Source organism: Salvia splendens, chromosome 13 (genome assembly GCF_004379255.2).
Source record: "Salvia splendens isolate huo1 chromosome 13, SspV2, whole genome shotgun sequence".
Taxonomy (NCBI): Eukaryota; Viridiplantae; Streptophyta; class Magnoliopsida; order Lamiales; family Lamiaceae; genus Salvia; species Salvia splendens.
This window is the reverse complement of record NC_056044.1, coordinates 28,312,400-28,334,156: the sequence shown is the minus strand read 5'-3', so window position 1 is coordinate 28,334,156 and position 21,757 is coordinate 28,312,400. Positions and strand designations below refer to the sequence as shown.

The following is a 21,757-nucleotide window of genomic DNA, read 5'->3' as shown; positions in this document are numbered from 1 at the left end:
CCCGATTACCCCGCAACCCATTAGGGCCAGACCCGAAAACTCGACGGGCTGGCTCGAAAACCCGATAAAATTTCTATTATTCTATTTTTTTACTCCTAATTCAACATTTTATTGATTAATTTTAACTAAAAAAATAACTTTCAATTTTATATTAAATGTACAAATTATATATTGAATTTTTATTAATATTATAATTGATAAATAAATTAAAAACATCAAATTCATAAAAAAATATTTAAATTTCTAAAACATGCATTAAAATTCTACGAAATATCTCAAATATTAGTATTTGATGTTGTTTATGATTGAGTTTAAGCATATATCTCAAATATATCATAATTAAATGTTTTACATTGTATGAATATTAGTAATTTTAATCATTATTTGTTGGATTGATCGCACGTTAATATTATCGGTAGCAACCCGATTAACCCGCTGGGCTAGCCCGAAACCCGAGCTTTTAGGGTTAGGGCTGAGCTTTTATAACCCGAAAGAAATCACAACCCGATTAGCCCGCACTCAATTGACCCGCAACCCGAGTAGGGTTGGCCCGAAACCCGACGGCCCGGCCCGATTGACATCCCTACCGCCAATTATTGTTTAATTTATATGAATTAAAAGATGAACAACAAATTATAATAATAAATGAATATGCTTGATTTCAAGAGTATTTGACTCGATATGACGCTATAAGAAATAGAAATGTCCATCCGGAACGTTGAAATGCGCTAGTTGATCATTGGTGGGAACAATACACAAATTTCGAGTATTGAATTTTTGCAAATTTATATACGTATTGTGCTATGTTTTTTGTTGTTGTGATATTTTAAAATATGTTATGATTTATGTTTTAATTTTAGTATAACATGTGAAGTGTATTTTAATTTCAAGTGGTGTAATTTTTCTAAATATAAAGTATATTTAATAAAAAATTATTTATTAATTTAAATTATTGATAAAATATCGTGGAATTAATGTGTAAACTAAATAAGTATGTGATATAATTGAATAAAGTATAAAATTAGGTGGATATATTTATGTTTGAGTTTGACGTAAATGATTGGATTAAAATTACTTTTGGTATAGACATACACTCAAAAATGATTTGAGTTTGATGTAAATGGTTGGAAATGATAACATACTTAAGAGTATTTTCTTCGTTCATGATTTAAAATCTTATTTAAAGTTGATAGTTGGTGCAAATTTTAAAAAAGGTAAAAAAGATTAGGTGAAAAAATTAATGAAATATCGGTACTATTTATATATATTTATTTTATATATAAAAAATTCTTATTCGTCATTAAATGTTTTCTTTTCTTTTTTCGTCCACCTATTAATAAATGTCTTATTTGATTTTTATTATTTTTGGCAAATAGACCTTGCATTCCATTGACCCATTTTGTTCATATTCATTAACTTTTTTTTACCATATTCTTTTAAGTCAAATAATTTCTTAAAATCTATTCAAAAATTAGACATTTATTAGTAATTAAAAAATATATCATTAATAAAATAATTGAATATACTAGATATGAGATTAATGTATTAAAAGTAGAAAATAAATTTTATTTATGGCAGTTATTTTGTAGGATGAGGGAGTAATAATTTATACTGGAAAAAGGTTATTAATTTGTACTGTACTAAAAAAAGGTTAATTATAAAACTTTACCTCTAAATTATTTAAATGAGAATCGACAGATTGTATTGATGTGGTTTGTTGACGAGAATTAATTTCTGTTGCAATGGTTTGGACTTTGGATAAAACCAAATCATGTAAGTAAATCATAAATTTCCAAAATTGGTTGTATTTATTTCCCACAGAGTCTTCTTATGATATTGCTACCATTTATTTCGAGAAGATCCACACAAGACTTTTTTCATCATTCTAGTAAATCTCTCTCTCCCTCACACACACACACACACAAGCAAGCACACTAATCCTTATCCATAATACTCTTCCATCTCAAATTATTTATGGCATTTTTTTTATACGACATTTAAAATACAATAAATTCTTAAATTACATAGAGATAAAATAAATACTTCTTTCGTCCCTTAATAATTGTCCATTTTGATTTCAGTACACATATTTTTAAGAAATATAAAAATAAGTGGATTGAAAAAGTTAATGGACAATTATTAGGGGATATACTTGCTATTTATAGAATAAAATATGAGTGAAATGTGTGACATATTTAGTATTTATAGTAAAAAAAATGAAAATGAACTATTAATGAGGAACTGATAAAAATGACAAAAATAGATAATTAATTGGAGAGAATATTATTTTTGACAAAAATAATTGAAGTAAAGTTGAGACGGAGTTGGGACCGTGGGAGTACTACTACTATAATAACCCCCTTCAGTTTATCCCCTCAAATCACATTTTTCTTTCTCATTTCATTTTTTGTGCCTCTAAACCTGCAGAAATGGCTAAAGCAGCTTTGTTTTTTTGCGTGATGATGATCGCGTTCTCGCTAAGCAATGTTTGTGAAGCTGCTACAGAAATCGGTGTGTATCAACTGCGGAGAGGCGATTTCTCTGTCAACATCACTAACTATGGCGCCACCGTCATCTCCGTCGTGGTTCCCGATCGGAATGGTAACTAACTCCAACATTCCTGCCTCTGTTTCTCTCTACACATACAAATGTGCGTCAGTGTGTGTGACGCTTTCGTTGTTTTTCAGGCAAGTTGGATGACATAGTTCTCGGTTTTGGATCCGTAGACGGTTACAAGGCAAGTCTGACCCCTTCAATTTTGGAATTTATCAGAGTTTTATGTAGATATATATGTAAATCATCAATCATGTAGCTGATTTGATGCCAAATACACACATCTTAACGGTCAATTTCCTGCATTTTATTTCCCAATTTTGTGCTAGCTGATCAGACGGATCATACATCCTTCAAATCTAGAACTGTTAGGCCAAATTAGCTAGATCCAGATAAGATGTTCTTCTGCAGAAATTGCACTTCTGAAAACATGAATGTATGCTTGAAAGTTGAAAAAACAAACTTGTTTTGGAATTTACATGATGAAACAGAGCATTTCTTTACATGTATGTTAAGTTCAAATTTGTGCAGAATGATACAACCTACTTTGGTGCCCTTGTCGGCCGCGTTGCTAATAGAATCTCAGGCGCGCAATTCACCCTCAACGGCGTAGTCTACAAACTGCCAGATAACGACAATGGAAACACTCTCCATGGTATGATCCAACCCCTCCTAAACATTTCAAATTCTCTCCCAGTTTCATTAGTACTTAAGCAATTGTCATTGGAAACATGAATTAGGTGGTAAGATAGGATTCAGTGATGTGGTGTGGACAGTCCAAGAACACATAGAGAACAGCCACATAACTCTAACTTACAACAGCCACGACGGTGAACAAGGTATATACATACATAAATAGTTAAATACACACTTGATGATAAGGAAAGAACATACACATGTAGTTTCCAAGCTAACATTTGATCACATGTTGAAACAGGATTTCCTGGTGAAGTATCTGTAATGGTGACATACCTCTTCGTAGGATCAAACAAGCTCGCGATAAAGATGGAAGCCAAGCCACTCAACAAGCCAACCCCAATCAATCTAGCCTCCCACACATACTGGAATCTCGGTGGCCATGCAAATGGCAACATCCTGTCTCACAAGATCCAGCTCCTCGCTTCCAAGATCACACCCGTGGATGACAAACTCATCCCAACGGGCGCAATCTCCTCTGTCAAGGGGACGCCCTACGACTTCCTCCAGCATCGGGAGATAGGGAGCAGGTTGGATGAGTTGGCCGGAGGGTATGACATCAACTATGTCTTGGACAGGGAAGGGGCAGGGAGGCATCTAACGAAGGCGGCTGTCGTGCTCGATGAGGGGTCGGGGAGGAAGATGGAGCTGTGGACTAATCAGATTGGGGTGCAGTTTTATACAAGTAATATGTTGGGTGATACTGTGGGGAAAAATGGGGTTGTTTATAGAAGGTATAGTGGATTGTGCTTGGAGACTCAAGGGTATCCTGATTCTGTTAATCAGCCTAATTTTCCTTCACAGATTGTGAATGTGGGGGAGAGTTATTTGCATGTTATGGTTTATAGGTTTACAGCTAGTTAACATAGTAGTAGTACTATGTGATTGTGCTGTTATGTTGAATATTTGTGTGTTTTGGTAGCAATCTATATATGAAAAATATTTTTGTACTACTATAAGCTTTGGATAGGACTTGAAGAAATAATATTATGGGTAAAGAACAATGTAAAAATTAATGAAATGTACTAAGATACAAAAAAAAATGCTAATGTTTATCATACAAAAATTAATAGAGTTTTGACGTTAATTGATTTATCATCTCAAACTTAATTTATCTTGAACTTGCAAATTTGCTTAATTTTGTGTAATCATACAAAATTTGATCTGACTGGATTCACTCGTAAAATCCATTTGTTGCATCAAAACTCAATCTATTATTCCTTCTACGTCACAACTCGAGAAACATGTTTCACTCGTACCATGAATGAATGCATCAACACCGAAATCTTTGTAGGACAACGTCACACAAATATGCAATGTCGTAGATAAAAAAAATTGAAATAAAGTTAAGGTTCATAAAATTAAAAAGAAAAATATTTTTTTGACGTAAGGTCTGTTTTATGATATAATCATATAGTAACACCTTTATTTTTAAAATTTTATGTTTTAATTAATATATTCATGGGGTATGCTATTTTGGATAAAAGTAAATCAAATTATAAAAAATTAAATTATGAAAATCAAATTTAAATAGATTGAATTTTCTGATTTTTTTAAAATTTTTAGTATTTGTTTGCGATGATATGAATTAAAAAATTAATACTATATTTTAAATAAAAATGAATTAATAATGAATAGTTTTGGATTCTAAATCACACTCCCTCCGTCCATGAAATTATGTCATTTTAATTTTGGGATGTCCACAATTTAAAATCTCATTACTATGGTTTTCCATTTTAATTAGATAAGTGGTCTCCACACTCCACAAATTTATTACATTCACCTTCTATTGGTATAAAAATAATACTCCCTCCATCCGCCATTAAGAGTCTCATTTATAGGCGGCACAGATTTTAAGAAATGTTAAGAAAAGTTAGTGGAATAGGGGTTCCACTTGTGTATATTAGTTTTAAATGAAATGTGAGTGGAATGAGTTAGTGGAATAAGGGACCCTATTACCATTTATGGTAAAAGTGAACCAAGACTCCTATTCACGGACGGACTAAAATGAAAAAACGGGACTCCTATTCGCGGACATATGACATTTTACTAACTATTTCTGTATTCTTTCTAGGTATATCTTATAACTTGTGCCAAATTGAAATTTTAAACCGTTAACCGAGGGAGTACTTTATTATTTATATTAGATTTTAGACTAAAGTCCCAAAATGGTCCTTAACCTATTGTGTTTTTTTGATTTTGGTCCAAAACATTATCTTTTGAATTATTCAGTCTCTCACATTTGAAATCGGATCACATTTAGTCCATTTTGGACGGTTCCGTCAAATTTTTGACGGTTTTAATTACCGGGTCACTAATCCGTCACTAACTGGGAGAAACTGATCCGTCACTACTTCGTCACTAATCCGTCACTAATGAGAGAGAAACAACAGCATGATTCTTGGCGTATAAACTCAGAATCCAAAACCAGAAACAAACCCCACTCAATCTCTCTCTCTCTCTATCTATATAAGCAAAATTGAAGCTTAAAATTCTCAATCCAATTCATGCGTTTCTGTTCAAGCGCAATCATCTACCATGAGCAACATCCCTAGATCTCTCACCGATTCCGCCATAACCACCTTCAAACTCGCCGTCTCCGCCTCCGATCCCTGGCCTTTCTCTATCTAACATCCTTCGATTCGTCTCTGCATCTAATTTTGCGCATCAATTTCACATCGATTTGGTTAGATTGAATCAATTTCACATCGATTTGGTTAAACTGAATCTCGAAAACATGCCGCACATTCACTTCCACCACCACCACGGGCGGCGGAGCATTCCGAAGGGGTATCTGGCGATGATGGTGGGGCAGGGCGGCGAGCAGCAGCGGTTTGTGATGCCGGTGATGTACGTGAACCACCCACTGTTCACGCAGCTGCTCAAGGCGTCGGAGGAGTACGTTTTTTTATCAGAAAGGTCCGATCAACATCCCCTGCCTGATCGACAAGGAGACGGCAGAGCACCACGGCTCCATCACCACCACCACCAGTTTTTGTGCTTCAAGGCGTGATGAAACTAATGGCGGTTGGAGTTATTGTTAGGTGATTTTTAAATTTGATGTTTTTGTAAAATCAAAACTCGTTTTATTTGGCTCTTGGTTTGAATTTGACTTGAATTTGCGTGATCTTTTGATTGTTTTATGTTTTGATCGATCAATCAAAAAAATATTACGGAGTTTCTAGCAAATTTACCAATATTTTTGGATGATTTCTAGCTTAGAATTATACAAAATGTTACGTACGTTTATAAGGTTTAACGAATCAAAATATGACGATAAAATCCAAGTAATAAGTTTTTAGGTGATTTGTGACGGATTAGTGACGGATTTGTGACGGATCTGTTTCTCTCAGTTAGTGACGGATTAGTGACGGACTTGTGACCCAGTAATTAAAATCGTCAAAAAATTGACGGAACCGTCCAAAATGGACCAAATGTGAGAGAACGAATAATTCAAAAGATAATGTTTTGGACCAAAATAAAAAAAATGCAATATGTTAAGGACCATTTTGGGACTTTAGCCTAGATTTTATGAGAATCAAAAAAGATTTTCAAAAGCAATCATAAATAAAAGTTATTACATAATTGGAAATGAATATACACAAAAGAAAGTTGTACGTAATTAAAGGCTGGAAAAGCAATGTATAATGATAGTTAAAGAATGATTAGACAAAATTAATGTTGTGATTTATAGGAAGGAAGGTTTTGAAGAATATCCAATATGTAAGTCATAGGCGGCCGATATTTGGGCTCGAGATTTAAACATCGCAACGCTATATTTGCAACAATGTAAACACTTCTCTTACAATATTGGCCCTCTAACCTTGTGTCCATTATTCTGAACAATTTGCCCTTGTCATTAATATGACGCCTTGCCCACTCTACCAAATTCTTCTCCTCCTCAAACTTTGTCTCGTCGATGGCCGGACGTCCCGTTAGCAGCTCTAGTAGCACCACTCCGAAGCTATATACGTCGCATTTTACCGTCAATTTTCCTACAAATAATAAAATAACATATTATGTTGTGTCTTTCTATAATCATGTCGATCAATGTTGGTGGTGTTGAGATCTACTTAGTTACTCGTGTCACACTCGTCTACTTTGGTGTCTTTGTTAAATGTTTGTACTACATTTTATTTTTCTATTTTTGGTAAACAGACTCACATTTCACTAATGTTTTCCGTTCATTCCCTTTACAATTCTTCAAACATGTACCGAATCAAAGTGAGACGCATTATAAGCTTATTGAAGATTAGAAAACATGCAAGTTTACCTGTGGCAATATAGTGTGGATCACAATAACCTTCGGTGCCCATTACTCTGGTGGTTACATGAGTCTGAGACTGAGTGGGGCCAGTTTTTGCCAGTCCGAAATCTGAAAGTTTTGCGTTGAACTCCTGCACCATCAGAATTGCCTCAGTACATAATACTTTTGTCGTGCACAACCAATGATCATGTTTTTTTTTCCATTTTAATCCGTTGACAAAAATTAGTTTTCTTCTATTTTTGGTTCATGAGCCACCACTTCTTCTCTAGATCTCTTATTTATTCATCTTCGACTAATAATACTTAAACCTTACTTTACCAAATTTACGTTAGATACATGTCCGTCCACTACTAAGTTTGATTGTGGACGGAAAGGAGAAGTTTGTATTCATATACTTCCTCTATCCGCGAATAGGAGTCCCGTTTTTCCATTTTAGTTCGTCCTCAAATAGGAGTCTCAGTTCATTTTTACTATAAATGGTAATATGGTCAACATTCCACTAACCCATTCTACTCATATTTCATTTAAAACTAATGTATATACAAGTAGGACTCATATTCCACTAACTTTTTTCCACATTATTTTCTCAACATTTCTTAAAACCCGTGCCGCCAAGAAATGAGACTCCTAATGGCGGACAAAGAAAGTGTAAGCCATTGCACAATATTTATTTCCATAACTAAATCTTAACTACTTACAGAATCTAGCAAAACATTGGAAGCCTTAAAATCGCGATATATGACCGGTGATTGCAGCTCGTGTAGGAAACACAGCCCTCGTGCTGCTCCTACAGCCACACGAACCCTTCTTACCCATGAAAGAGTTGGACAATTTTCTGCATTGTGAAATTGAACATTATGATACATTTTCAATTGGTCACCTGTTTAATTAAATGAATGCTATATTAAGAAGACTTACTTGATCTGGTGAACAATAGATCCTCCAAGCAGCCTCCGGGCATGAACTCATACACCAGAATCCGATCTACGCCTTCTAAGCAATATCCGATGAGTTTCACTAGATTCGGATGGTGAAGTCGACCTAGATAGTTCACTTCTGACTGCCCCAAGCCGCATAAAAATACACATTCAATCATAATACAGAATCCCAGCTAAAAACGAGGCATGATAATAAATAAAAGGGAAAACTAACCAGCCACTCTCTATGACCTTGGAAGCCAGAATGGATGAGCCTCTTGATAGCGACCGGTAAGCCTGAACTAGGGTTTGAAGCATTTAGGGTTTTCTCATCCAACCAGCCTTTAAACACGCAGCCAAATCCGCCTTCTCCGAGCAAGCTATCCTCACAAAAATTTGAGGTAGCTCGACTCAGCTGATCCATTGAAAATGACTTCAGATTCGGGGCTGATAGAATCTCAGACTCTGAAGTTGGCAATGGCAGAATACAAGCTGTAATTGCCCAGCTTGCTTCTTCGTCTTGTATAGGGTTTTCTGGCTTCGGCAGTGGCAACGAACTTGTCTTGCTCTCATCGTGTAGGCCTATCTGTGGTGAATGGTTTGGGGTCGGCAATGGATGGCTTCGTCTCTCATTCGTTGCAGAAGCTGACATCATTTTCATTTTTTCTGATAATTAAACATATACAGGCATAACATTGTCTCAAAAAAGATAGTCTATCAAGTGGAAATAAGCTAAATTTTTAAGTAAATATTACATCTAAGAAAATAATTTAGTTATTTTGAATTTTGAAATCTTCTACTATATATGTAAGTTATTACTCTATGGATCCGTTTGCTAGGGCAGATAACCCAGAATTATCTTACTTGTGTGTTCGTGTCATATTTTGCTTTATCTCATTTTCTTTATCAAACGGTCCATATATATACATGAATCCATCGCTGGAAAAACTCCAACCTGATTCGGATTTTGCTTGAGATGATATGCATTCTATAACTATGTTTTGATCTTTTTCATGACAAAACAAGGAAAGTAAACAGATAAAGCGAAACTAATTGATAAACGTAAAATCAAACAAAAATCTTGCAATAAAATTGAGAAACATGAGAGCAAACTATTGAAATAAAATCAAAACCATCCTTGTATATATATTACCTGAAGGTGGAGGTCGATGAATATGAGCATTATGATCACGTTCAACACCATCATGTTTTGGCCTGTGTATACATTCTTGACAGCCTCTTCTAAAATCAAGAGTTGTCAAAACGTACATCCTACTTCTATGAAAGCAATTCCCCATGAAATATGTATATATATATACGACGAGAACAAAATTATTTAATTTATAACATTGATTTCATCGTTGTATTTTTTAACATTTCGTCGCACCTTCTTATCTTTGATCTGTTTAATTGAGGAGAGATTAGATTTCAGATCAAGATAGAAGGAGCATGATGATGGTGATGAAGAACGAATTTTGTGGGCTATTTACATTCTTTTTGATAGAGAAAATGTGGAAGATTTTCTTTTATTATCTATTTTGCTATTTATAACCATCATTAATTTCTTCGAGTGTTAAGTGCAAGCTTGGACTCAACTTATTGCAGTAAGTAAGAGTGGTCCTTGACCCAGTCAAAATTGGATAATTGTGGTGGCTTTTGAACGAAGACCAAGACTATATATTATATATATATATATATGATACCATATTCCTTTGCATGCTTCGAAATGTTTGTTTCTCACTTCAATTTGAGTACTCCCGCCGTCCATCAATTTTCCATTTTGGATTGTCTCACTACAAGTAATTGATTTCCTTTTTTAGCAAAAATAACAAAATATTTTCTCTCTGTTAATTTATTTCATCTCTCTTACTTTATTTCGTCTTTATATTTCTTACTTTTTTTTCTCATACTTTTGTTCACTGCACTTTAACTCAATAAATATTACTAATTTTCTTAAATCCTGTGCCCAAAAGAAATTCAATCACTTAGACGAGGAAGTATAAAGTTCCAATTTGAGGATAGTTGAGGAGTACAAAAACTCTTCTAAGCCAATTTGAGCATAAGTTGAGGAGTACAACACTCTTGTAAGCTAGAAGGCTTGAATTCAATCCTGCATGTATGGATGTATTTTTCAACCTCGTTTGGAGATAATGATATCGATATAATATTTCTTTCTTGAGTTCGTAATCCGGGTCACACAATTTGTTCACGTGGCAAGATAAAAACACGAAGTATAACAAATTAGTTTTAGATAAATAAATTAACTCACTTTCCTTTTTTATTTGTTCCACTCAAAATAATCTATTACTAATAATAGAAAATTATTTTATCTCTATTTTATTCATTTCCTCTTACTTTATCTCTACCTAACACACAAAATAAAATTGCATAAAATCTCGTGCTGCTCAAAGAAGGATCATCTTCCTTAGGACGGAGGAAGTATCATAATATTGTATATTTTGGTTTTATTGAAATTATTAAATAAAATTTTGATATGATAGCCTTTTAATATTTTGAAGGCATTGTAATGTCATAATTATGTGATGGTTTTGTAAACTACTTGACATTATGCAGGTGACTTCTTATGTTCTAATTACTATAAATTTATTTATATGCCCCAAAAATAAATATTTCATTCGTCTTATAAAAGTATGCTCTCTTTCCTTTTTAGTCTGTCCCATCAGATTATGCACTTTTTAATTTTGAAAAATGTCTTCACTAATGAAGTGAAAACTCATTTTCTACTACCAATATTTTAATTTCTTTTTTTTCTATCTTTCTTACTTTATTAATTGTACATTAAAATCGATGTCTAACTAAGAGTGTATGATCTTATGGGACAGAGTGAATAGAAAATAAAAATTTAATGTGTTCAGTCAAAATAAGAAAGGATTCCAAATCACTTCCACTTGACATTAATGGCGTTTACCAAGTAAAGTGGTAAATGTTCCAAGAGCAATGATTTAAAGACATAATTTCTCCAAGCCATAATACCCCTATGCCATTTTGCCATAAGCCAACTTATAATATTGACTAATATACCCTTATTTTAAATTAAATAATAACTAAATATATCAATTAATCACAAAAGAAAAGGCCATTCATATCAAATTACTAAATGTACATCAATCAAATTACTATCAAAAGTCAACTAATATCAAATTACACTCCTTTATCTTAATATACTCAATCAAAAAATAAAGAGATTGCAATTGCCAATATTTTCTGATTCTAAGCGCTTGCCAATAATTTAGTAAGATACTCCACATTATAAATTAACTTTCTACAAATTTGCATTATATAAAAACATTTGAATTCAATCATCTAATAGTCATGTAGGAGTACTTAATTTCTTAATATTATCATCCTATGGAATAAAAATATTTATTCACATCCAATTATTTTATTATTAAATAATCATTAAAGTTAGATTATAAAAAATACTATATACATATGTAGGGATGTATTCATTTCCTTTTTGTATCTTTTGTTCTTTGTTCTTTTTAATCTCAGCCCCACGATTTTGTCATCCGACGGTTAGATTGGTGCTACGTGTCATTTAATAATACAGATTTTCAGTTGAATAATGCACACCAACTAATAATGCACCATTATAGTGTAATAATGCAGATTTTCAGTTGAATAATGCACACCGACTAATAATGCACCATTATAGTGTAATAATGCAGATCATCTGGACCGTTGATGAATGAGATCTAACGGCTCATATTAAGAAGAATAAAGGATCTAAGGGATGAATAGGAGAATAACGCTCCCCTACATATGTATATATATATATATTTAATTTTTAATTGTTATCATCCAACGAAATAGTAATAGTTAGCATCAAATTATTTATTAGTAGTACTAAAAAATTATTAAAATTATTAGTCATAAAAACGGCTACATGTATAGGTATACTTAATTTTTAAATATTATCATCCAACGAAATAGTAATAGTATTAGCTTCAAATTATTGAGGTATTATTTTAATATAATTATTAAAATTCGAAGTCATAAAAACGACTACATGTATATATGCACTTCATTTCTAATTATTATCATCCAACGAAATAATAATAGTATTCACATCAAATAATTTTATTAGTAGTATTAAATAATTATTAAAATTCGAAGTCATAAAAATAACTACATGTATATATGCACTTCATTTCTAATTGTTATCTTCCAACGAAATAGTAATGGTATTCACATGAAATAATTTTATTAGTAGTATTAAATAATTACTATTAAAATTCGAAGTCATAAAAACGATTACATGTATATTTGCACTTCATTTCTAATTGTTATCATCCAACGAAATAGTAACAGTATTCACATCAAATAATTTTATTAGTAGTATTAAATAATTATTAAAATTCTAAGTCATAAAAACGACTACATGTATATATGCACTCCATTTCTAATTGTTATCATCCACAGAAATAGTAATAGTATTCACATCAAATAATTTCATTAGTAGTATTAAATAATTATTAAATTCTAAGTCATAAAAATGACTACATGTATATATGCACTTAATCTCTAATTGTTATCATCCAACGAAATAGTAATAGTATTGACCATTAGATAATCTAATCCTAGGGCCAAGATTTAGGTTGAATTTCTAGATTTAAACACATACTTGTTTGGATTATCTCCATATATAGGGTTTTGGTTTATGCAAACTAGATTTAAATACAGAAACACAGAACAAAATCATACGTAGACCATTTTTAGGTCATTGTTAGTGTATATATATATATAATTGTTATTATCCAACGAAATAGTAATAGTCATTCTCATCAAATTATTTTATTAGTATTAAATAATTATTAAAATTCTGAATCATAAAAATGACTATATACTTACTTTCTTAGTTCTATCATCCAACGAAATAGAATAGTCATTCACACCCAATTATTTTTTTTTGTTAATAATGTTTAAAATTTTAAAATACTAATAGTATATATATGTATGTATATATACTTAATTTTTACTTGTTATAATCTAATGAAAGGAAGGGGTTGTGAATAAAAAATGAAATTTCTTAGTTGTGAAACATGACTATTAAATTTCTATAGCTAAAACACATTATTTTGACACCATGTAACAATTTAATTCTAGTATATAAATTTAAATTGTTGTTCCCTAACATTTTGTCCATTAATAAAATAAAGTATGTATAAATTTCAAATCTTTATTTTGATGCTCTAAGAACTCAAGCAATTAAATTGATTTATTAATTTTATAAATATAAATTCTAGATTCAATCATGTTTTATAATAATAAAATTAAGATTGAGTATTAAATCTATTAAGTACCTATAAGTTTAGAATTTAAAAAATTTAATTGTATAATGTATTATTTAAATAGAGTTTAAATTCATCATATTAGATTAATTTTTTTAAAAAAAAATCGTGATTGAAGTTAGAAAGAATAATTCAAAAATTTAGCATCATTGGAGTATTTAAAATTTTGAAATATATGTACACTTCCTAAACAAAATAGTGGAGTATAAAATTAAAGCTAATATAATGATGCAGCCTATTAGGTATGAGAGATTGGAGATTGTGGTGAGATGATTAGAGTATATATTTGCTTAAATCAAGCCATCCATATAAATACACACAACTTTCCTAAGCAAGTAATTCTTAAATATAAATAAATGTTTTTATATGCATAAGGCTAGTATGGTATATGTACAAAACATATATTTAAATAAAAACATAAAACAATCTAAAATAACTATTTTAACCTCATTATGGTATTGCCATTATGTCTCTAAACATTTCTCATGTTGTAATAGTCACAAATCGAATTCGAACAATACGATTTTTAAATTTATGTCTAATTACTAATCAATAAAACGTTTACTTTGGATGATAATTAAAACAAGTGCAAGTTAATGAAAATTGATAAAAATCGTAGTGAATTAAACAGGGACCAAAGTGCAATAATGACGACATTCTTTCCATCTTCCAATTCAGTTGTCGTTGCAATTCGGATCGTCAAAACGGATGGCCCGATCCAAGGATGATCGACCGACCCGACCCTTACCGCCGCCCGCCTCACTCTCCTCCGACGCTCTCTACTTCCTCAATTCCAAACTCAACTCCACAGAAGCCCTTGATGGAGCCCCGGCTTTGCTGTCCGAGCTCCAAATCCAGTCCGATGCAATTGATCGCACACTTTCCCAACTCAACACCGAGCTCCAATCTCACTTGACCCGCCATTCTTCCTACTCGAATCGGGTCGGATCACTCTTCTCCAACGTGCATGCTCAGCTGGATGATCTCCGCCGCCTCTCCACTCACCCGTCCTCAGGTGGTTGTAGCTTTGGGGATTTTTGGGGTTTCTGAATTCCGAATGCTGTTTGAAAGCTAATTACTTTTTCCTCGTGTTTATAGATGGGGAATCGCGGAGAGGGATGGGTGAAGAGTTACAAGCATTGGCCAAGGAAGTGGCAAGAGTTGAAACTGTGAGAAATTATGCAGGTTAGCCCCCATTCCAGTTTACCATTGTATGTAGGGAGCTCTTTTTATGAAATTAAGAACGAATTTATGAGGAAGTGTTATGTATTGGGGATAATTTGCTACTTTTGTTTTGGTTTAGATTAGAATGTTTTGAAGGATTTAAGCAATTTAGAAAACAATTGGAAGAACATACAATGATAACCAAGCATGTTGAGAAAGCTATTACTATTACTAATTTGAGTTTTAGTACTTTTACTATGTTGTTAGTTGTTTCAATCTCCAACCTTTGATCTTTGTTTCTACTTGTTTGAGTAAGTGTTGGGAATCTTAGAAGAGCTAAGATCACATTTTGAGCCCCTGACACATGTATGCACATATATCCTGATCACTATGTTTCTGTTAATGTGACTAGCTGATAAATACAGATTTGTAGATCACTTCAAGGTGGAGTTGAGTATCAATCACGGGCTGAATGTTTGCTTAATCTCACTTCGTCTTGTTCATAATTCTGTACTAGGCCATGGCTTGAAGAGTATGATATTGATTCTATTGCAAGAGTTATGCCACACCCCTTTTTGTTATCTGCATGTTGGTAGAACTTTCTTTTCTTCTTAGAATCCATATTATAAATACACAGCAAGGATGTTCCTGAAACACATGAAAGGTACTGATTTTATGTTATTGGCGAAAAAAAGATAGTTGTGTGCCTGTGAAATATTATACTATGATGTAATTCCATTATTCCATACAGTAGTATGAATGAGATTGTGCCAGAATGTCGGCAGCTCCAGTATCAAACTATCTAGTAGAAGACAAAATAAACAAAATTATGGTTTTATTTTCTTGGTCCTGCTTTTCTTATGTGTTGCTCTTGTAATCACTCTCTTTCGTACTTTCAGAGACAGCATTGAAGCTTGATACTTTGGTTGGTGATATTGAAGATGCTGTATCATCCACTATGAATAGAACGTTGCGGAGGCATCCATCGATGAAAGATCTAGAAGTTAGTACTCTCACTGGAACTGTATGCTACAAATTTCTGTGAATATTTGAAATACCAAAATCTTATCATATTTTACATTAGATTTGAAATCAACTATTTGTTTGTGTGCAGTTATCTTCTCAGTTTAGTTAGAGGTAAAATAACTGAATATCATCCTGCAGTGTAGTAGACTATCAATTTATCAAAATGAAGAGTTTGTGCATTAATCATAGTATCAACCAACTATCATAGTATCATATGACTTATTGGAAATGTTTAACGATTTATCTTTAACTTACACCATTTCCACGTTTGTCAAACCATGGTAAAAAACTAGATTGTTTAGCTCATACCGTGTCCTTCCATTTAGCAGTTCTTTCTTCTCATTGAGATGTTCATGAATATGGTATCACAAGGTATTCACTTTCAGGAAACACTTTCACAGCATGAGATGTTCAAAACTTTTTATATATTTAGGCTACAGAATAATGTTGTAAACGTGCATTGGTGTTGCCTTTTTCATTCTTGTCAATTTGTGCATTAGTTAGCAAAAAGATGGTACAATCTGGGGATAAGTATTTAAACTATATGTTCAAATAAGTAATGATTATTGTGTGGGTAAAGACTGAAAAGAAGTCTACCTAACATAAGGTTTTGTTTTTTTTGCTGTTTACCTCTGCTTTGTAGGATATGCGTGCAGGTGCTCTAAGGGCTCTTAAATTAACAGAAGATGTTCTCAGCTCAGTTATAAAGACACATCCTCAATGGATTCGGCTAGTTTCAGCAGTTGATCATAGAATTGATAGAGCATTGGCCATTCTAAGGCCCCAGGCTATTGCTGATCATCGAGCCCTTCTTGCTTCTCTTGGGTGGCCACCACCCTTAAGTTCATCCAGTACAAATTCTAAAGGCTCATCTAATGTGAAAAATCCACTTTTTACAATGCAAGGAGAATTGAAACTCCAGTACTGTGAGAGTTTTCTCGCATTGTGCGGCCTCCAGGAATTGCAGAGAAAAAGAAAATCTCGCCAACTTGAGGGGCATAATAAGGATGTTGCTCTTCACCAACCCCTTTGGGTTATTGAGGAACTTGTGAATCCTTTATCTATTGCATCTCAACGCCACTTCTCAAAGTGGATTGAGAAGCCAGATTATATATTTGCGCTTGCATATAAGATCACTCGCGACTATGTTGATTCTATGGATGATTTATTGCAACCGCTGGTAGATGAAGCTATGCTTTCTGGTTACAGTTGTAGAGAAGAATGGATCTCAGCAATGGTATTTTCCCTATCGACGCACCTGGCAAAAGAAATATTTCCCTTGTACATCAAGAAGCTTGAAGAAGAGAGTGAAACTGCTATCCAAACACAGGCTAGGGTATCATGGCTACATCTTGTAGACTTGATGATCGCATTTGATAAACGAGTTCAGTCTTTGGCAGCAAATTCAGGAATCCTTCTTTCTCTAGAAGAAGAAGACAATATGCAGAAGATGTCTTCATTGGTTGTATTTTGTGATAGACCTGACTGGCTTGAGTTGTGGGCTCAAATTGAGCTTCGTGACACACTTGATAAACTACACATTGAATTGGAAGATGACAGGAATTGGATAAAGGAAGGTGAAAATGTAACTCTTCTACCTGGTCAAGAAGAGAGCAAATCTCCTGGGATAGCAAGTGCTGTTTTCCGAAGCCTATCTTCTGTCATTGACCGTTGTCGATCAGTGCCTAGCTTCTCATTGAGGTCAAGATTTCTCAAATTGGCAGGTGCACCTATAATACACAAGTATTTGGATTGCCTGTGGCAAAGGTGTCAAGAAGCTGAGGGGCTGACTGCGCTGACAGATGACACTGCTCTAATTAAGGTTGCCAAGTCTGTTAGTGCAGGGAGCTTTTTTCAGTCCACTTTAGAAGATTTCTGTGAGGATGTATTCTTTCTGGAAATGGAAACAAAACAATCTGGGTGCAGTGAAACAGCAGGTGATTTGGATGCTACTGAGAGAGGTATTTTTCGTGAAGAAATCAAAAAGCTGGAAGAATTCAAAATGGAATGGATAGAGAAGCTGTCCACTGTTGTCTTACGGGGTTTTGATGCACTTTGCCGAGAGTATATAAAGAACAAAAGACAATGGCAAGAAAAGAGTGAAGAAACCTCGGCGCTCTCACGATCTTTCATGGAAGCTATGGATTATTTGCAGGGAAAACTGTTTCTCCTGGAAGAAGGGTTGAACAAAACGGATTTTACAAGGCTGTGGAGAAGTTTGGCTGCTGGTATAGATAGATCAATTTTCTATAGCATACTAGTGGGCAATGTGAAGTTTCATGATGGGGGAGTTCAGAGGCTATCTAACGACTTGACAGTTCTGTTTGGCGTTTTTGAATCATGGTGTTTGAGACCTCAAGGCTTCTTTCCCAAGACAAGTAATGGCTTGAAGTTGTTAAAAACAGCAAAGAAAGAGTTAAAGAGTACTTTGATGGTTGATGAAAGATGGTTAAGAGAAAATGGGATTATGCAGTTAACTGTTGGTGAGGTAGAAAAGATTATGAAGACCAGAGTGTTCAGCAGTTGAAAGGTTTGTCCAAATCCACTACTTTTGCAAATGCTCTAGTTTTTTTAGCTACTATATCTTTACTGAATTTAAGTTTTCCAGTTGGGGATAGTTAACTAGTTACAAGTTTAAATCCCCATCGATGGATCTTAGTGATGCTATAATTATAAATGTTATTTTGTCCAAAATGTTTATTTGAGCACTTCTTGCATCCCTCCTTATGAAGATATTACTGTGACATGAGGATAATTGAGAACAAATTAGCATACGCAAAAATAAATTTAAAACAAATCCGAACATGGGGAAATAGTAATGGCACAATCAGGGGCGGGAGAGCCGGCCAACCCTAAACTCTCTGAGGGTAGGGTCGATCAAAAATGCCATGGTCGCCCTTGGATTTACAGAAATTTTTCATGTTTTAGGGTTAGATTTTTGTAATGCATATTAGAGTAGTATTATATTTAATTTATAATCATATGATTCTGCCAGACAAAATTGTGTTGTTGATATGTCATTGTACTTGATGCTCTCTTTCACAAGACAAAGCTACATCATTTTATCTGCATATTATACTCTAGTTCCCATGCTCTATTATCATATCTATGCTATGTCAACTTCTATAGTAATGTTCCATCACAAACAATACAAATTCTATTTTGGATAAAAACCATTTTCACTTGTAATGCAATCAACATTTTGCATACATTTGACAACACCACTGACATTCCTTCTCATTTACGCAGCTTGCAAGCTTACCATATTTTAAAATTGGATTTTTACAGTAACTTTTTTTATAAACGTCACCAAAATTGTAGAAAACTAGAAATCAAGAAAACAGGAAAGTCCAAGAAATAATTGAGTGCATTCCCCCTACCTTTATACTTACATACCGCATATATATACAAAGAAAAAATATATATAGTGATTTATCATATATACTATTTTGTCCTTATGTGTTTCACTATAGTGATCACAAAAATCCAAATGATTGATGATCAAAGTAAATTATTCTATTCATAGGAATCGGTCGGCCCTTGATTGGAAGATAACCAAACTTAAAATAAGCTCTTATAATTTGGTATACAAAATTCAAACTTTAATAACGTATCACTCTCTAGAGAATTAATAATCTAGTAATAAGAGCCAACCTGATCTCCAGAAATTCAGTTCTCAGACAAAATTATTCCCAGCAACAGCCTAATACATCATGTTATGAAAATGAGAAACATGGTATCTTTCTGGTGGCAATTAGACATCTCTTCTGCTAAACCCAGATTATCTTATGGTTTTTATTTAATTTAATTTTGACACATCTAGTCAAATCATAGTGTGTTTTTGAAGTTACACAAAAAGGCAATCCCACAATTGATATGGCCTTTTTAGAAGGGTAGATTGTTAAATACATCATGAAAGATGGTCAATTATGGTCTATCTCACATTTTTTAAAAACTGAATTATGTATAAATCACGAAGTTTGCAATTTTCGCAACTATCCCATGTGTCTAATTTCCGGTGAAATACGCAAAGATTTAGCAGCCAATTTTAAACACTTCATCCTGCCTAATAATCGTTCCTAACATAGTCATAACATTTCGTGTATAAAATCAGCCACCACATCATGCTTGAAATGAAATGGATGGGATAATTGCGAAAATTACTCTTAACTTGAAAAGTATGGTACTCATCTGAATTTCACCATCTTTTGTGATTTATTTTGCAATTTTTCCTTTTTATAATTGAGGATTTTGGTTGGACGATTTAAAATAATAAATTCATTGTCGCGAAGGGCCTAAAAATAGATGCAATTAATCATTGTGAAAGGGTTAGATAGATGGGGCCCTAGTGGTATTAAATTTTCTGCTGATAGCCTTCTTTTCTAACTAACCAACACTTAACTCGTTTCCTTTTCAAGAAGCTCTTTTTCTCCTTCAAACTTCAACATAAACACTCACTCCCTTACTGAGTGTTGTGTGTGAGAAAGAGTGATGTCAAGCCGACGATCTGCAAGAGCTTCGAGATTCACCGAAGACGAGATCAACCACCTCATCTTCAGACTACATGCATCCTTGCAACATCACTCAAACTCAACATGTAATAAAAAGGTAAGTTAATCAAATTAAACTTTTTTAACTATAAATATATATGCATGCATGTATTTGGTTTATGATTTGGTGAATTTTCAGAGATCGGCAGCGAAGATTTTGAAAAGGACATGCAATTACATAAAGAAACTGCAGAGGGAGGTGGATGATCTAAGTGATCAACTTTCTCAATGTTTGGCCTCTGGAGATATCAATGCAGCTGATGCAGACATCATTACTAGACTTCTACGGCTTTAATAATTTTCTATATTACAAAACATATTCATATATGGACTTGTATTCTTAATGCTAGAGTATTTTTGAAGAAGCAATTTGTAATACAAGATCCTGGAGTGTGTGGTGCTATATTTTTCGAGAACAAAGATTAATGTTGTTGAGGTTTAATGGATGTACTCATGTAATATTTCATGTTGATATATAGAATAAAGATAAACGTACATAATACGCATATATTTTAATTGAATTAGGTCAATTTTATTATTATTTCTACTATTTGCTCTCTAAATTATTCCTATTATAGTATTTTGAAAGATGTTATTCAAAATTGTAAGGTTTAAAAAATTTATGATAAATTTACAAGTTTGATTTAGAGATAATTAGTCATATATACAATGAATAATTGTTTTTTCTAAAACTACACATTTTAATTTAATAAATACTACTAATTTTTTTCCTGAATTAATGGCAGATGGTAAAAATGTAACGCATTAATTCATTTTTAATTAACTAATATTCATGACCGAGTACTTAATGTAAAATAGTTGAAAAGTCCAATCATGTACTACTATATATAGTGTAATTTATGTGCATTTATCACTACCCATATTTCTTATCACAATATTAGAAAATTAGTCCAAGGATCCAGTTGAACCAAGCTCTTGAAAAATAGTACTCCATAGGAGTATTTAATTTTACCCACTAGAATAAAAACGAAACTAGAAAACAGTGGATTGGAGAATAAATTATGAGAACCAAATTATCATATGATTGGTATGACTCATTGTCATATGATTATTCATCTAAGATTAAATTGCTAGATTTAATCTCATGAACCAAAGTATGACTCATTGTCATATGATTATCCATCTAAGATTAAGTTGTTAGATTTAATCTCATGAACCAAAGTTGAATTAAAGTCGAAACAATATGAATTTGTACAAATTGATGTCCCTGGTGATTTGAGTCTTTGAGCAAATTATGTATACCTAATTAAA

At 33.0% G+C, this 21,757-nt stretch overlaps 5 protein-coding genes across 8 annotated transcripts; 4 read left to right on the top strand and 1 right to left on the bottom strand.

The window, feature by feature from the left end:
• The first annotated feature begins 2,378 nt into the window (after positions 1-2,378).
• LOC121761033 (galactose mutarotase-like) lies at positions 2,379-4,202 on the top strand. Its single transcript, XM_042156613.1, has 5 exons — positions 2,379-2,601; positions 2,688-2,737; positions 3,085-3,208; positions 3,294-3,392; positions 3,491-4,202. The coding sequence occupies exons 1-5, from the start codon at positions 2,430-2,432 to the stop codon at positions 4,111-4,113; spliced, it is 1,068 nt and encodes a 355-aa protein (XP_042012547.1). The 5' UTR covers positions 2,379-2,429; the 3' UTR covers positions 4,114-4,202.
• Positions 4,203-5,986: 1,784 nt separating this feature from the next.
• LOC121760828 (auxin-responsive protein SAUR32-like) lies at positions 5,987-6,262 on the top strand. The gene has a single exon (XM_042156433.1). The coding sequence runs from the start codon at positions 5,987-5,989 to the stop codon at positions 6,260-6,262; it is 276 nt and encodes a 91-aa protein (XP_042012367.1).
• Positions 6,263-6,924: 662 nt separating this feature from the next.
• Positions 6,925-9,904, bottom strand: LOC121760827 (probable serine/threonine-protein kinase PBL11). The gene is made up of 6 exons (XM_042156431.1): positions 9,587-9,904; positions 8,669-9,078; positions 8,435-8,576; positions 8,215-8,351; positions 7,523-7,646; positions 6,925-7,244 (listed from the first exon to the last, which is right to left on the bottom strand). The coding sequence occupies exons 1-6, from the start codon at positions 9,729-9,731 to the stop codon at positions 6,925-6,927; spliced, it is 1,278 nt and encodes a 425-aa protein (XP_042012365.1). The 5' UTR covers positions 9,732-9,904.
• A 4,475-nt stretch (positions 9,905-14,379) lies between these two features.
• Positions 14,380-18,679, top strand: LOC121762071 (RINT1-like protein MAG2). 4 transcript variants are annotated; one of them, XM_042157832.1, is made up of 5 exons: positions 14,733-14,760; positions 14,844-14,930; positions 15,335-15,573; positions 15,809-15,912; positions 16,579-18,679. In XM_042157832.1, the coding sequence occupies exons 3-5, from the start codon at positions 15,552-15,554 to the stop codon at positions 18,460-18,462; spliced, it is 2,010 nt and encodes a 669-aa protein (XP_042013766.1). In that variant the 5' UTR covers positions 14,733-14,760; positions 14,844-14,930; positions 15,335-15,551; the 3' UTR covers positions 18,463-18,679. The 4 variants fall into 4 exon arrangements, with proteins under 4 accessions (XP_042013764.1, XP_042013763.1, XP_042013766.1 ...); XM_042157830.1 differs by lacking the exon at positions 15,335-15,573 and having other exon boundaries at positions 14,380-14,760; XM_042157829.1 differs by lacking the exon at positions 15,335-15,573 and having other exon boundaries at positions 14,380-14,763.
• Positions 18,680-20,345: 1,666 nt separating this feature from the next.
• LOC121761619 (transcription factor ILI5-like) lies at positions 20,346-20,975 on the top strand. Its single transcript, XM_042157245.1, has 2 exons — positions 20,346-20,543; positions 20,625-20,975. The coding sequence occupies exons 1-2, from the start codon at positions 20,427-20,429 to the stop codon at positions 20,778-20,780; spliced, it is 273 nt and encodes a 90-aa protein (XP_042013179.1). The 5' UTR covers positions 20,346-20,426; the 3' UTR covers positions 20,781-20,975.
• Positions 20,976-21,757: the final 782 nt, after the last annotated feature.

What these genes read in the sequence shown, in the direction of transcription:
- LOC121761033 (XM_042156613.1), top strand. Translation starts at nt 2,430, where the DNA reads ATGGCTAAAGCAGCTTTGTTTTTTTGCGTGATGATGATCGCGTTCTCG. An exon ending in GATCCGTAGACGGTTACAAG is followed by an intron (nt 2,738 to 3,084) that starts GCAAGTCTGACC and finishes AAATTTGTGCAG; the next exon opens with AATGATACAACCTACTTTGG. An exon ending in CAATGGAAACACTCTCCATG is followed by an intron (nt 3,209 to 3,293) that starts GTATGATCCAAC and finishes AACATGAATTAG; the next exon opens with GTGGTAAGATAGGATTCAGT.
- LOC121762071 (XM_042157829.1), top strand. Translation starts at nt 14,454, where the DNA reads ATGGCCCGATCCAAGGATGATCGACCGACCCGACCCTTACCGCCGCCC. An exon ending in CACTCACCCGTCCTCAGGTG is followed by an intron (nt 14,764 to 14,843) that starts GTTGTAGCTTTG and finishes TCGTGTTTATAG; the next exon opens with ATGGGGAATCGCGGAGAGGG. An exon ending in AACTGTGAGAAATTATGCAG is followed by an intron (nt 14,931 to 15,808) that starts GTTAGCCCCCAT and finishes TCGTACTTTCAG; the next exon opens with AGACAGCATTGAAGCTTGAT.
- LOC121760828 (XM_042156433.1), top strand. Translation starts at nt 5,987, where the DNA reads ATGCCGCACATTCACTTCCACCACCACCACGGGCGGCGGAGCATTCCG.
- LOC121761619 (XM_042157245.1), top strand. Translation starts at nt 20,427, where the DNA reads ATGTCAAGCCGACGATCTGCAAGAGCTTCGAGATTCACCGAAGACGAG. An exon ending in ACTCAACATGTAATAAAAAG is followed by an intron (nt 20,544 to 20,624) that starts GTAAGTTAATCA and finishes GTGAATTTTCAG; the next exon opens with AGATCGGCAGCGAAGATTTT.
- LOC121760827 (XM_042156431.1), bottom strand. Translation starts at nt 9,731, where the DNA reads ATGGGGAATTGCTTTCATAGAAGTAGGATGTACGTTTTGACAACTCTT. An exon ending in TCATCGACCTCCACCTTCAG is followed by an intron (nt 9,079 to 9,586) that starts GTAATATATATA and finishes AAATGATGTCAG; the next exon opens with CTTCTGCAACGAATGAGAGA. An exon ending in AAGGTCATAGAGAGTGGCTG is followed by an intron (nt 8,577 to 8,668) that starts GTTAGTTTTCCC and finishes GGCTTGGGGCAG; the next exon opens with TCAGAAGTGAACTATCTAGG.